Source organism: Motacilla alba, chromosome 3 (genome assembly GCF_015832195.1).
Source record: "Motacilla alba alba isolate MOTALB_02 chromosome 3, Motacilla_alba_V1.0_pri, whole genome shotgun sequence".
NCBI lineage: Eukaryota > Metazoa > Chordata > Aves > Passeriformes > Motacillidae > Motacilla > Motacilla alba.
This window is the reverse complement of record NC_052018.1, coordinates 59492588-59508339: the sequence shown is the minus strand read 5'-3', so window position 1 is coordinate 59508339 and position 15752 is coordinate 59492588. Positions and strand designations below refer to the sequence as shown.

The window sequence follows — 15752 nt, the reverse complement described above, 5'->3', positions numbered from 1 at the left end:
TCATGAATTCTCATTTAAAACAGCCTCAAACTTATAGCTCTGAAGGACAGGAAAACCAACACAAATTTCTGACAGGGGTTGGTTCAAGGAGAGAATTAGGACACAATGGATCAGTTAGGTTAAATGTTTGTACCAGAAAAAATAGCATAAATTACTTCAAATAAATGTATTAGTGGGGACACAGACAATTCCATGCAGCTGTTGTAAAGAAAGGCAACATCTCAGTATATTGTTCTTCTCTGAAAGTTTCCAGGAGCACAGTGAGAAATCACTGATATAAAACCAACTGGACCACCAAAATACACTTACCAAGATCTCTCACAAAAGGCTACTAAGAAACTAAGCTGTCCTAAACAGGCCCTTGCATGACAATTAACCCAAACAATTACTCCTTAAATACAGCCAGCAAAAAATCTGAATGAACAGTCAATTGGTGCACAGTAAAGGGAAGTCCCAATAATACCCACTTGTGCCTGCTGTCACCTATATTCTGGTTAGGACAAAGTCAGACTGTCAAAAGTTGAGGAGGAACACTGGTGACACTACCAAGTAGTAAGTACACAGGAAGTAGTGGACACCAGCTTTGAAGCCAGCTACTGCCATTCAGCAAAGAGATCTGCTCCATGAGAGATTGCATTGAAGATATCAACTCAAGAGTAAACCAGAAAAATCTCAGTAGTAAATGCAGTAAATGGACATTTAGATCTACATTACTTAGGCAACAGTACTAACCTACAGGGCACTCTCAACTGTACAATCTCCAAGGCTGGCATGAAATCATCAGGGATTACTAAAACTGTGGAGAAGCTTTCAAGAGAAGAACAAAGGTTCTTCAGCTGGCGTACAGGATTACTAAGGAGAGGCATATGTCAATACAACCTCAGTACTGAAGATCAACTGGGAAGGATCTTCCTCACCCAAGGAGCACACCACATGAGATGAGCAGGGCGTGAGCAAGAGTCCAGTTGGTGGATGTGGTCTCAAACTGCCCAGTGTGGTTGTCCTCAGCCTGTAAGGGCAGCTCTGGCATGCCTCAGAGGGAATTGACTCAGAACCTAAACTGTCACCATGAACTTGCTAAGTCTGTGCCCCAATACCATAATGAAACCCACCCACTCTTTTAAATAACTGTATAAATTCCAGTCAGCTATCTGTATGATAGTATAAAATGTAGCTCTTTGTTTAAAAGGTCTTATTCAAATGAAGTTCAAGTCTTATCACATCAAGCAGCTGCATTTTTTTCACAGTAGAAATACAATTCACTTCAGAGGGTCAAAAGTGAAACACTGTAATCTTCAAGTGCCAGATAAAACTGTAAGTTTCAGACGTTTTGAAACAGACTAGTTCACATTTACAAGCTGGAAAAACAAAGAAAGGGAGCAGACAGGAACCCATATGTAAACCTAAAAAAGTAACACTTTAGAGCTGAACTACCATATGATTATGAAAAAGATCTTCCATTTACTAGCCACTTACTGCTTTTCTGGATATATATCAACCCATATGAAACATTTCCTCAAAGGCAAAAACTGATCAGTATCTTTAAATGTCTGATTACTACTAAAAGATATTTGAATACTGACTTAAACTGTTTTTTCTAGTTATTTTCCTAAATTTCATGTTGTAGATTTGCAGAATGAAAGTATTTACACCATTTCTTATATGAAAACCCGGTTACAGACATTTGCTGTTGAAATCTGAGGCATTGCTGTGGAAAGCACCACAGTGGGTGGAGTCACTTTTTAAAATGTGCATTGAGAATTTCTCTCCAAACACTGAACATTTATCACCTGTTGATGATGTACATACATAATAAAACCTAATTTAAAATCCACCTTACAACTTGATGGATCAATTTATTTTTCCTATTCATTTAGTAACTGATTTTGCAGCAGAAAAGAGAATATGCTGATCTCAATCAACCCAAAATTTATCTCCCATCTATCCTACCATCTAGAGAGAAGAAACAGACTCCTGATATTTGCCCAGAAAAGAGCACTGCTCCAGTGACCTATGCATTCACCCAAGAGTCACTCTGACACAAACACTCTCCTAAGCACTCACCGCAACACAAACACAACATCTGGGAGAACGCTGTTCAGTTAAGGCGGAGTGACTTAAAATAAACTGAAAGGTTAAACCCTGATTAAAAAAAAAAAAAAAAACCAACAAAAAAAACCCAACAAAACTGCAAATATAAATTAAAATTTATACAAAGCTTTGTTTTGTACTGTCCATTCTTGAACTACGGCACATTACTCAGAAAATTAAAGATGAAACATTTCCCGTCTAAATGTAGATGGCATTATCACACAAGGACAAGGAAGAAACAAAGACTAAAATTCTACAGAATGGGGAGGGGGGGAACAAGAGGGAATGAGGCAAGAGTTACACAATCAATGATAAGCCCCAAGGAGTCTAACTGTACTGGTAACCAAGGAGTCTGACTGTAAAGGTAAACCATTTTCAAACTGTTAGCTCAGGTTTTGAAAAAACAAGTGTTAAATAATTAAGTTAGAAAGAACATTAATGCATGATTACCATATGATCTTTTGGGATTAATTTTATTTTCCTCTGAGAGAAAATCATAGCCAAAGTAAAGTGAATACTTTCAAGTTACTGTAAAAAATGCCAGTGTTTTTTCAAGACAGCACACTTAACAGTAGCATTCATTTGATTTGAATGTCAATGAACATTTAATGATCAGTTTATTCTAGAAAGCTGTGGACAAGACTATTCTGCCTGCCTCCAAGCATTCTAGGTGACTGAACATGCTCAGCTCCAAACACATTGCAAACAATACAGGAAACTACAAAATACAAATGAACATTAATCTTCTCAACCCATTTAAGCTAAAGAAAACACCAGATAGAATTTACAGTGATTTTGTGGGGGGAAGTTGTTTCACTGGTTTCCTGTATGATGATTCCATCCAACCATGTCCTACACACACTGGCATTTTCATAATTAGGTAGGGGACAATCAATAAACCTTTGATAGAAATACGCATGTTTAATTAAATGCTGACAATAAATCACAGGAAAACCTTACAGGGAAGACCTCAATCTGAATGGCACCTCAGGGACAAGATGAGTCCACAAAGATACACTTGCTACAAATCCTAATCTGTCTCAATGAAAGCAATTCCCAGGCTCATATTCTTGCAAAGTAAGAATCAGATGACAGCCATATGTCCATGTAAATCACATAACAGCTTTTTACACAGATAGCATTAGAAGTCTTAATATAATCAAAGTAATAGTGCTAAAAGTGGTTTCTAAGACTGTCTCTTTCCTACAGAAATGTGCATCTATGTATCAGGACCAGGGCAGCAATTAAAGCCAGTTAATTATATTCATAGTTCTGTATTTCCCTCTATCTGATAAAACAGTATAATTATTTGTACAGCAAAAAGTAATGATGGGGAGAGCTAAGACACTACATACAAGGCAATATTCCAGTGTACATGAAGGTTAACAGCACAGTTAATATTCATTTTCCCCAATATAATTTTAAATAAAACAAGTCCTCTTTCCAAACTTTGGGAAAAAAAATACAGGCTTGCTTGGAGATCTAATGAGCTATATGAATTACATGCTGGGATTGGGGGGAAATGCAAAAGATCAGGCTGATGCTATAAATAAAGCAGTGAATTTCTGCTCTGTATTTTTCTCTTTAATTCTGTTAAGAAAAGTAGTCTTCATGAGAAGCCCTACTGAAAGTCAGGGAATTTATCAGCACATTTCAAATCTTCATCATTCACTATCACAAACAATAGTTTTATCATTACAATCATAATTAAAGAAGTACTTAAAGTGAAATCTGCTGTAAATATCCATAAAAAGCAAACTCCACTGCACACAGCTGTGGTTTACAAGGCAGTACTACATGCTGCTAAGCTACAGCTTAAAGCTTCTCAAGTGAAGACCAGACATCATGCACGCGAACTTACATCCCCCAAGGATGGGCAGTCGCTTACACAGCAAGTTACTACACATATCCGTGGAAGCAATGGCACACTGCACTTCTACAAAGCCCAGCACTTAATTCCAACATCTTTCAGTGCTCTTATTCAATAGGCAAAAGAGCCAGACAGCTGTTTCTGTACCAAAATTTTGAATAAAAAATAGAAAGCAGTACTAACTTTATTAAAATTTAAAAACCTTCATAAATAATATATCCCTTTTTTTTATATACCTCTGCCACATCCTATAAAGACAAGAAGAGCAGCTAGGAAATAATTTTTCATATAATTTTGCCTATAATTTTAGAAGGCTTGAAAGCTGTGAACAACTCTAGTCTCATGAGATACAAAGGAAAAGATATTCATAGAGACAAATCTCTGTAACCTTGATACAGCCGCTAAGGGAATAAACATTTTGATGCTGATACACCAAGATTCAGCTCATCTCTTAAGAATGAGATAATGACCAGTGTGAGGGATACCAGTTACAAATCCCTCTACAGAAATATTTTTAAAGTTTTCTCTACCTGCTGCCAGAACACAACATTAAAAAGACATCAAGTAATGACATGACACTAACCAGACATCATATATACTAACAAGTATCTGCAATTTCAATGCAGAAAACCCAAAATAAATACTTAGAAGTCAGGCCAAATACATATTATCTTATAAATCAGGTTATTTTCACATGGTTTTAATTAAGAAATATAAAAATAGTAGTCCATTTTCTTGATATCTAAGTGCATCTTCCTTAAAAAAAATTTGAAAGCAACCAACAACACTCACATCAAAAACTCAGCCTCTCCCTACACATCAGCTGCATTATACACTGCTGTTTATGTTTAAACAGAACATTTAAATATTCATGCCAACTACCACACAGGCAACTAAGTGAAGATGCAAAGGTAATAAAGCAGTCCCTCCAGCCATCAGATACCAGCACACAGTCAGGTGCTACCACCTCTGCATTTGTGCAGTCCTTCTCCTACTTCTTTTGTCTTAAGGAAACACAATTATGACTTTCAAGTTTACTGAACCCGAACAATTTGAGACAAAACAACAAAATTCCATTTTAGTTTTAACATATTTGAGCCACCAGCCCATTTACAATTTTCTTTAAACCCTCATCATTTCAAAGAGAGCTTCTGAGTACTCTTGGTACAGTCTGCTTTGTACAAATATGAACATAAAACTGGAATTTAAAGAAACCACTTGGGTTTGGCTCCACTTTCCTGAACTCCACACAACTGCAAAACAGATGCTTGCTTACTTCAGATAGTCTCTAGAACATATTCCACTTGCTCTTAGCCATTTTAAAGTCATCAAATACAATTCTCCTTTTTCTCTTCAGAGTAACTTGGGGTGTTTGCTTCATGGGAACAAAAAGCTTAGAAAGACCTAAACGGACCAAATGAAATAGGTAGGTGAGAGTGAGCACTTCACCAATGCCTGAACTCCCAATAAAAGAAAAGAAAAATTGGCAAAAATCTAGGTAAGAGTATCACACAAGAAAATAAGAAAAATAATGGAAGCATTTCACTTCAAGCAATTTTCTCATCTTTCCTGCATATGGCTAATTTCCATAAATAACACCTTATCACTATTATATGGCTAATTCTAGATCAAGAGGAAAACAGATCAGCTTCTGTCACAATGTCAGTTTTCATAGATTTCCAGATGCGAGCTTGGGGGCTGCCCACACTGGAGAAGTACTCTCTGTCCTTGTTCCAATGCACTAGTTTGGTAAAGTATGGCATAACACGGAGTTAAAAGCCTTAGAGAAACCTAACTACAATCACACCTTTACAATTCTGAAATATGAAATATAGGAACAGATCTTAAACATTTTGAAAATCAGACTCACACATTTTCTCTGCCAACTGTTTTTAGAACTCATTACAAAAACTGTCTTGTTGTGTTGATTTCAAAATATCTCCTTGGATATAGTTTAAAACCCCTGCATTCACAATGAAACTTAGTGTTTCAAATTTTTTTAAAAAATGTAATCACAGTTTGTACTGGATTGGATTTCTCCAACCAATATACTTGTCATATAAATGGTCTTCATTTCCCGTTAAGCGCGCCACTTCACTCTTGTGAAAATTAAGAAGCAAGTGGTAACTATTACACATCTGGTAACAAGTTATGAAGATCAACATGTTATCTGAAGCTATTCCTTTTCAGGTGAACCAGCTTTGTTTTTTAATATGTACGAGAGATTCGGTATGCTGAAAGATTTTGATTTGATTTGATCAGGTCTTTCCACTGGCTTCCAACAATCTGGTTAATATATTCTAAGCTCTTACCCTCTGAAAAAGCAAAAAACATTGTAAATATGATTATTTCTCTTCTTAAAACTGCAATCACATCACTAGCAAAATATTAGAATTGTATTTTTATCTATCATACTGATTTCTAAATTATGCACTGAGAGCTCCATAAAGTCCTGCTACAAGACCAACATTTTTAAACCAAGAGTTTTATAGTGAAAGCAATTTACAGTATTTTGCACTTTACAGAAAAAACAAACTATAGAATAAGAGGGGTGGAACACAAAGAATGCACATAATTAATTCTACTTAGGGTTTTGAAAGTAACTAATAAATACTGAAGATGGAGAACAAAAAAAAAAAAAGTATGGAAACCTTTACCACTCAACTCTAAACTAATTATTTGGAAACACTGAGCCCTAGACTGAACCACTCAAGATGATGGATCTTCTAAATTACCTTTCCCAAAAAAGCATGCTATTTCAATAATAAATTTCAATTCAAATACGTAAGACAGCTATTCACTTCCTTGCATAAAGGCAGTGCACCTTGTACAGCTGTTATAATTTTAAGCACTATTTACTTCAATCTTTCAAAACTAATGTTATAAACAGTATCTTATAATAAAGAAACTGAAGGCTGCAAAAATAGGTGGCTTCAACCTATCAGGTGTTGCTACCCTCCACTGTTTTACTGCTTAGTCACTATCCACCCAAACCACCATTCCTTGCTCCTGGATCTTAGCTCTGCCACCCTTCTTTGGGGCACATCTTTTTTTGTGCCTTCATTTTAAATGGGAACCAGAACACTCTCTGCCAACCCTCAAAATCATCAACAGCAAACACATTAACAAAGCTGCCAAGCCTCATTTTCCACACATGTAGTTTAGTAAAATTAAACACGTGCATTATATTTCTGAATGTCAAAGCATCAGCCACCCACTTGGATAACCAAAGACGGGAGAAAAGAAAAACCTCATGCAATCAAAGACTGTACCCAGTAAACCCAGCTAAGTTATGTAGGCAAACTCTTGCAAAAAGAAGTGGAAGCAAAATGATAAGTTGTTGTATATTCACAGTAACCACCTTTGTACAAATGCCAGCTCACTTCCCAAAAGCCTAACAGCAGAAACAGCAGACTATTACAAGAAATACGCATTTCTAGTAGGGGTAAATCTGAGAGAGGGTCACGGTGACAATGCACTCACTTCTTCTTACTTCCTCCAATGTTAACATTTTAAATTCTACTTATAAAAATGTCTCCTTTTTATCAGTACATATGGCAAGAACAGGTAAAATAAGTACAAGTACAGCAGTAACTGGACATTGTGTTTTTGCCTTAAAGAATATGTACCCTAAAGCGAAGAAGCAGCTCCTGAATAAGGTTAATAAAATTACCAACTCAACTACTGCTGCTGTCAGTGCTCCCCAAGAAATACTGCAGAAAGTAGCTCCAAAGAAGTGGAAAATGGAAGAACAGAAATACACATGCAACTTACGAAAAGTTCCAAACAGGAACAAGGACTAATATTATATGGAACTTTTTTCAAAAGTTGGTTTTGTTTTTGAACTTTCAAAGCCAAGCTCACTGAACTCTGGCTACACATCTGAACAGCCAATTATGCACCTCTGTCCTGGGCCTCACAATGGAAGTACACCAGAGGCTGCTGAGGCCATGAATGTGGGCTACAACCAAGGCTGAAGGAGCCACTCAGGATGAATTTTTTTGGTGGCTGTCCAGAGGTAAAATGATGAATCAGTGTTACAGACAAGAAAATAGACAACGTCTTCTGAAGTGAAAAAACATTCTTATGAGAGTAATTTAAGTATCTTAAAGTATTTTTAAACCTTAAACTTTTAAAGCCTTATCAAAAAGTTTTGATCTGAATGGCTTTTTTCCTGCAAGAATGCCATCTGGATTACCAGACTCCACCTCTACAACTGCCATAGGAAAACAGTCCGCTGGTCATAGAATGGTTTGGGTAGGAAGAGAATTTAAGGTCATCTAGTTCCAACCTCCCTGTTATGGGCAGGGACACTTTCCGCTAGTCCAAGTTGCTTTAAGTCCCATCCAACTTAGCCTGTACACTTCCAAGGATGGGGCACGGCTCAAACAGTGGCAAATTCAAACAAGACTTGTTAAGATAATTTTAAGTGATCTGTTAAAGACTGTAGCCTCAGGTATAATCTTGGTAAGCAGGTGACAATCAAAGGATCTGAAGTTATAAGAGTTCAGAAGGGCATTTGTTTTAAACTGCAAAATGGCTCACTGCTGTCTAAATGGGTAGCAAGTAGAAACAATACTTGTAACTATCCAGTTACAACTCCAGAGAGTTTGCAGAATCTGGAGATCTACACAAGTGCTCCAGGCTCACAAGGATCTGATCTAGATCACAGTTTAAGAACAAATTTAAAGTCTATCTGTCTAAGACTGAAAACCTATCAATGTCTGTCCTATACTATTTCATCGAAGAAATTAGGTTCTTGAGCAAGACATGCACCAAAATAAAACCAAACCCTAACATTTCAGGCCTTTAACACACACTTGCATGAGCATGTCTTTACAAGGCCAGAAGTCAAGGTTCTGTGGCCGATGAAAATCAAAGGTCGGATCAGTCTTTGAAAGTGTGATATTAAAACTGCAAATATTTATTCAGCACACATGGAGACATTTAACCAGGTGAACATCAATTTAATATTTACTGTATCTTGAAGAGAAAAGGACTTTTCTTTCCCTACACTCTTTAAAAAAATCGTTGAGAGCCAGCAAAGTTCAATTCTTGCTGGGAAACAATAGAGGAAAATACTAACATTTCACTGATACTGCTCCTAATGTTCCTGACAGTAAACAGGAAACCAACAAATTCTTGTTAGTTTGCAACATATTTTGTTGCATCTTAAGGGAATTCATGTAAATATTCATGCTTTTTTTGAGAAACACTACAGGATTATACAGCCAACTAAAATGGAAGACATTTTTGACATCCACTCCAGAGGTTAAGAATGAAACACAGAAACAACTTTTCAGATGTATGAATATCTGCATGCAGATGCACGTATCACTTTTTCTTCTGACAAAAGACAAAAGTAAACCAGAAGTTCACATCCCAATATGCTACAATAAAATTTACAAGTATCTGACCATAAATGGGGCAGCAGATAAACAAAAAAGAAGAAAGCTTTAAACTTATCACAGTTGCAGAGTCCTTCAAACAGCAGAGGATATGAAAAGGGTAGTACTCTTTTTTTATGGCTAGTAAAATATAGTGACAGAGAGAACAGATACAGGTTTTGCCATTGTCACAGCAGCTAGGGAAAAAACCCCGTAGATGTTTCAGGTGCTTCAGCCAACATGAAACATGCAGCAGAATCCAAGAAAAATATCTTGACAGGTAGTAGCTTATGTGTCTTCTCACTGTTTCTGAACATAACTGCTAGTATCTGCTTTTACTAATCAAAGCCCTGGCTGCTCATTTTATAGAGAATTCCTTTTTTCCCCACTTTCCCCAGATATTTAGCATCAATCTCTATTTAGCATCTTCATGAGGCATACCGTTTAGCATTTTTTAGCATCAACTGGCATTCTTTCACGAAGAACCCACCTCATTGACTTAGAACATGCCATTTAAATACAGGTTTCAGTAGTCTGAAAAAGAACATTTAGTTTAGCCTTCTGTACTTTTATGCACCCACACTCCAATGCTCAGTATTTAAAACGTGGGTGATTTCCAAGGGTCACATTTCTGAAATTGTAGACCACTGAACTGTTCCTCACTGACCCTCAAAACACACCTTCCAAAGAATTGTCATGCTAAAGGTGGACAACATAAAATGAAGTGCAAATGAAGTATAGAGACAACAGCATTACCAGTAAATGATCAGTGTCTGCCACATCTCTACCAGTGATCAATTTCAGAATGACAAGTGAACGCAAAAGCAGCAATAGCCACTTTATGCATCATCTTACTTGACTCTCAAAAGCATTATGCACACCAAAAGCTCAGTGTATTTTATGATGAACTATGCAAAGACAACCATTTTCATTGTCAATAACAGCTGAAACCAACATAGCAATGCTGCAGAAGTTTTAATTATGACTCTCACACCCGAGAAAAGGCACAGTAACCCACACCACTCTTTAAACAAACAGTAATCACTACCTTACCCTTACAGCACTTTACGTGCATCCCACTTTAAGATGGCAGATATTCTAGTCTCTGTGATGACACTTAAGTTTTCGATTCAATTCCCTTGTACATGAAAGTATCAGCACCCAACTGTACAGACAAGAGAAACTGAGATTTTCATACAAGTGAACAAGGTGTTTGTGAAAGGAATCAGTCATGCGTCTACATGACTTTCTTGTTCCTGAGTTTCAAGGGACCAACTTCAGCTTATTCTATTTTACCTTTTAAAAATATAATAGTCCTTTTCTCAATTGCCTCTCCAACACCATAATATACTGCACAGCCTGACAAATACAAATACAGCTGAAATTTGTGGCACTGGATGATAACAACTATTGTGCATTGGATTCAACAATGTAAATTCCAAATCTAGACATGCTATCAAACTCTACTGAGTAGGTTTTACCACTACTAACCTTCTAAATGGCTGTACATCAAAAACGCAAGTACCAGTCTCAGCTACTCAAAATGAAAACAATATTCAACGATTTGAAATGCATAGCTTATGCAGGAGCTATTTTTACTTTGTTTTTAAAGAGAATGCAAAACCAAAAACATCAGTAAACACCATGAACAGCAAGACTTGATGAAGCTCGTACATGATGTTTGCCTGTATGTGAATAAAGATATTGACAAACTTTAAATTACTAGAAATGCTACGTTTAATTGAACCAGCTCAGTGAATTACTATTGCAATTTTAAAAGAAATAAATATCAAAATTGAAATTGCTCTCTTTTCAAGATTCCTGTTATTTAATTCTTACAGATGCAGTTAGTATGGCTAAACAAAGCATAACTTCAAATATTCAGTCTGTGTTGTACTTGAAAATGAATTTGTGGTCTCTGTTCCCCCTAAAATAAATTACAATCCTGCGACTATTTATGTGAGTGTAAAACTATTTAGATTTATTCTACATGTTAACAAAGAAAGAAATTTTAAAATAATTAAATGTGGTTTAGAATTAAAACATCCATTGGTCTTTTTTTCCACATGGCCTTCACATTACAAAGTGAAAAATAATTTGGCTTGCCACTGCAAAAAGGACAAGTATTGCAAGAAAACTCTGGAGTATAGCACTCAAAATTGACTTCAAGATCAGTACCTGAAAGCAATGTGACAATGGCCAGCTAGAGTTGATGATGACAGCAGGACTTTAACACTGAGCCAACCATGTAACAAATACTGAATTTTAATTGTATACATCTGCAATTGAATCATTGTCCTCTAAGCACTGGAACTGTGAGGATACACATGCTTGCCTGTAGTCTATTTCAATTCCTCTTTAACAAAATACATTTTATAGGACATACAAAGAATTTGAAACACTTGAGTAATTTTCTTCTGTCAGGACCTGTTTTTGAATATTATTTTGTGCTTTTCTGAAAAATCTCAGGGCCTAAACTGAGGCCTGGAGGAAAATGGCTCTGCAGTGGTAAGCCTCAGTGGTGCCAACTGTAGCAAATGATAAACTCTGTGGTACAAAACATTGCGAATTATCTCAACACTATACTAAGTTGGGTATTATTCCAATTTTCAGTTGCCAAGCAGTTTTAATCAAATAGGGAAATGTCAACCATTACATGAAAACAATACTGAGCATGTTTTATTTAGGAGCTTGATTATTTCTCAGCTTTAAATTTACCTTTCCCAATATTTGAAATGTTAGGGATAATTTTATATATACAACTAGGTACAGACAGCGCTATGTATCGTCACTAGATATTGAACAGCTTTCTGCAATAGCTGCCATTATTTCCAGCAGTCACTGTTCAAATAAACTCAAAATTATTCTTTCCAACCAAATTAATGACAAGCCCACTTTAAGCACTTCAATCCTGACTGCCATATGGGATAGTCACAATACAAGATATTGCTCAGCTCACATACATTTCTGGAGTTAGCTACACTCCCTAGATGGACAGCTGCCTTTATTTTAGCTTCACTGCAGAGTCCAAACACAACTCCTTCCTTTAAAAAAACCAAACAAAAAAATCAACCTGCAAACTTGAGTGTTTAAAAGTATTGAAATATTCCTTCTAAAGTGTCATCTGGTTTTCACCAGTAAGTTATATAAACTGTTGTAAAATCATTAACTGAATGCAAACTGCGTAAGAAAAAGTATGGTAAAAGTTTTTATACAATTTATTCTGTCCCATCTGCTGCTAAATTTAATTTACATCTATTTTAAGCCAAAAAAAACTCTAAAACAAGACTCAGACGTCAGTTCTGGAGTTTAACATGACCTTAAAACATAATATAAACAAAACACAGGATTTTACAAGTAATATTTACAACCAATATTTTGCAAATGAATCAAAACCATTTAAGAACAGCAATAAATAGACTCATACACTTTAGCTAATTCAAATATTTGGTGACCATTTCACAGTTCTAAATTGCAAAGTGTGTATAGACAAGTTCAACCAGAGAAAATAACAGAAAGTTAAATTAAAGTTCAGTTCTGCACTGGGTACAGAGGTATTAAGAGTGGCTAGCAATGACTTCTGGGATTCTTTAACTGTAGCAAGTCTGGTACCATTTACTTCCAGGATCAGGGTTCGTTTAGTCATGGCATCTTTAAAACCTTCCCATAATTGTAGCCCAGCATTCAAATACAGAGGTTAAATCAGAGATACTGTCTATTTATACCATAGCAGGTAAGTTGGTTAAAATTACACTATCTCCTGCATTTTCTTTTCCAACAACCTACTGTCTACCGTTTTTAAGCATTTAGAAATTCTAAGGCATAATCTAAAGCTCTCCTCTTCAACACAGCTGCCACCTTAAGTCTCAGACTTATTTTTACAGTACTTATATCTAAACGCTCAGAAGATCAGTCAGAAGCTGTTTTTCAACATGAAGACTTCTGCTCCTGATAGGTATACAGAAGGAAAATGTTCTGAACAACTTATGTTCTTCTGTTTTTGTGACCAGATTCTTCCTTTTCCCTGCATACTATATCACATGTGCCAATCAAGTAATAACGTAGGAATAAAATTTTATAGTGTTTATTTTCTTCTAGTGGCCACAATGTGCTTATTTCTACTTGAGAATTCAAATTGCATAAAGTGCACCACCTAGAACTGCACATCTAGGTTAGAGCTGTACAAGTGTTACTGGAGAGTACCTGCTCATTTTAGAAATCTATCTTACTGCGCTTGTAGAAACAACAACATGGTTGCCACACTGTTCCACCACAAGTCAAATGAAACAGCATTACTTAAAACCATTAAAAACGTACTACATCCCTGCTGGGACTAGTGAGGGGGCAACTAGGAGCTTCAGTATGTGAGCAGTCTCTAGAAGTATACATTGTAATAAGTGCCGATACTACCTAGGGTCAACATAAGCTAAAAACTACTTTGTAAAATGTAAGACTTGGTGAGAAAAATATGTATTTGTTTTTCTTGCTCGTACATCAACTTCAAAATACAAATGATACTTTCACAATGACAGAAACAAAGCAGAGTTGCCACAAGAACCATCTTGCAATAAAATAAACATTAGATCTCAGCACAAAAGAGAAGCCAGGTGCAATGTGAACACCTCAGCCTAACAGTATGTATGTATGTATGTGTTCTTGGGTTCCGTAGCCTGCTCTCTGCACAGTGGTTCAGTGCAGGATCTGAGCTCTGTGCAGCATAAAGGGAATGTCTGCTTCCATCCTGACCACTGCGAATATACGACTCTTAAACACGGAGACGAACCTCCAATGCCTTTGTATTCCTTTCCCCAAATTTAAAGCTTAGCTGCGCGAGGTGTTAAAAGTGCGCGCCGGCGAGGTTCGGACACACATACGAGGAACAGGCTGGCAGGAGAGACGAGGGAAGGCGTGGAAGGGCACAGTACCCGTGCCCGGCGAGCCTGGACCCCCCCCCCCCCCCCCCCCCCAGCCGCCCAGCGCAGCCTTCTCGGCCGCTGCGTGAAGTTGGCCGGGCATCACCCGCCCCACCGCAGGCCAGGCGCAGGGAAGAGACCTCTTTCTCCTTCTCTTCCTCGCTCTCCTCTCGCGTCCTCCTCTTCCTCCAGCCCGCCGCCAGATCTATTCTTCCCCTTCAGCCGCCCCCAGCTTCACGGCGGAAGAAGCTGGGGGGGGAGGGGGATGTCTCCATTACCCTCTCCACCCTCCCGCTTCCCAGGGACGGCGACAACGGCCCTTTCCCGCCCGACGCGGGGGGGAGCCCCGGACCGGCCTGCGGGAGAGCTCCCGCACCCCTGGGCCCCCCGGAGCTCCCCCAGTTCCCGCAGCTTCCCCACTGCGAGTAGAAGGCACGGAAGGCGCCGGGCCCCGGAGCCCCGCCCGCTCCCGGCCCCGACGAGGGGAGGCCGCCGGCAGGGGGTTACACACCTCGCTGTTAAAGGCTTTCACAGCCTCCATGTCGCGGCGGAGGCGGGAGCCGGGCGGCTTCTCTCCGCTGATGGCGGCCGGGCCGGGCCGGGCCGGGCCGGGCGGGGGCAAGTCTCGGTCCGTGCGTGCGTGCGCTCCTCGCTCAGGGGCCGCCCGGCCTCCTCTCCATGGCGGGTGGCGCAGGGGGCGGGCGCGGGGGGACGCGGGCCCCGCTCGTTTCCGTCTCCTCCTCGCCCCGCTTCCCGCCCCGCGGCGCCGGCGTTCCCTTCCCTCTCTCCTTCCCTCCCTCCCGCGCTCGGCTACGGGCGGCCGAGCCGGCAGGAGATGGAGGAACAACGCGCGGCGGCTGCGGCGCGGGCGCCAATATGGCGGACACGCGGGGGCTCCCGGCAGCGCAGCGCCGGAGCGGCGCAGGCGGCTACAGCGCCCCCTGCCGGGCAACGCCCGCAGCGCCGCCCGCGCCGCGCCGCACGGGCGCTGCTGGGATGGCGCCGCGCCCGCCCCGCTCGCTCTCCTCCCTCTCGTCCGCCTCCTGGAGCGGGCGGGAAGGAAAGGGTTACGGGAGCGAGGTGTTAAATGCCGCCGCGTTTCGTCACCGGGGGGCAAACCCAGGAGTTCTTGAGCCACTCTTTTCGCCGCTTCCGGATCCCCGAACCGTTTGCGTCCTCACGGCCGGGCCGCTGAGCTTCCCTCTTTCCGCAGCAAGGCCCGCCGGCGAAACTGGGAACGGCATGCGGGCTGGAAAAGAGGCAACGGGAAAAAGAATCAGCAAGGCGTAGGAGGGCAATCGTTACTATTTATCAAGAGGAAAGGAGAAAACCCAGACAATCGTAATGCAAATCAGTCGCAAGCCTCAGTTCACTTACTGCATGAATATTACAACTCAACAATTCCGCACCAAAAAGTCTCCGAACCCACCACGGGGCGTTAAGGCATTTCTGTTTGATTACCCAGGGCATCTTGTCAGGTTAAGTTTCGGA

The 15752-nt window shown here is 39.6% G+C and overlaps 1 protein-coding gene across 2 annotated transcripts in view; it reads right to left on the bottom strand.

Moving 5' to 3' along the window:
• SCAF8 (SR-related CTD associated factor 8) overlaps window positions 1-15414 on the bottom strand; it is an 88936-nt gene extending 73522 nt beyond the window's left edge. For both annotated transcript variants that reach the window (XM_038131923.1, XM_038131922.1), the window contains exon 1: window positions 14773-15414. In XM_038131923.1, coding sequence (XP_037987851.1) covers window positions 14773-14802 — 30 coding nt within the window. In that variant the 5' untranslated portion in view covers window positions 14803-15414. The remainder of the gene's footprint in view (window positions 1-14772) is intronic.
• Between the last annotated feature and the right edge of the window lie 338 nt (window positions 15415-15752).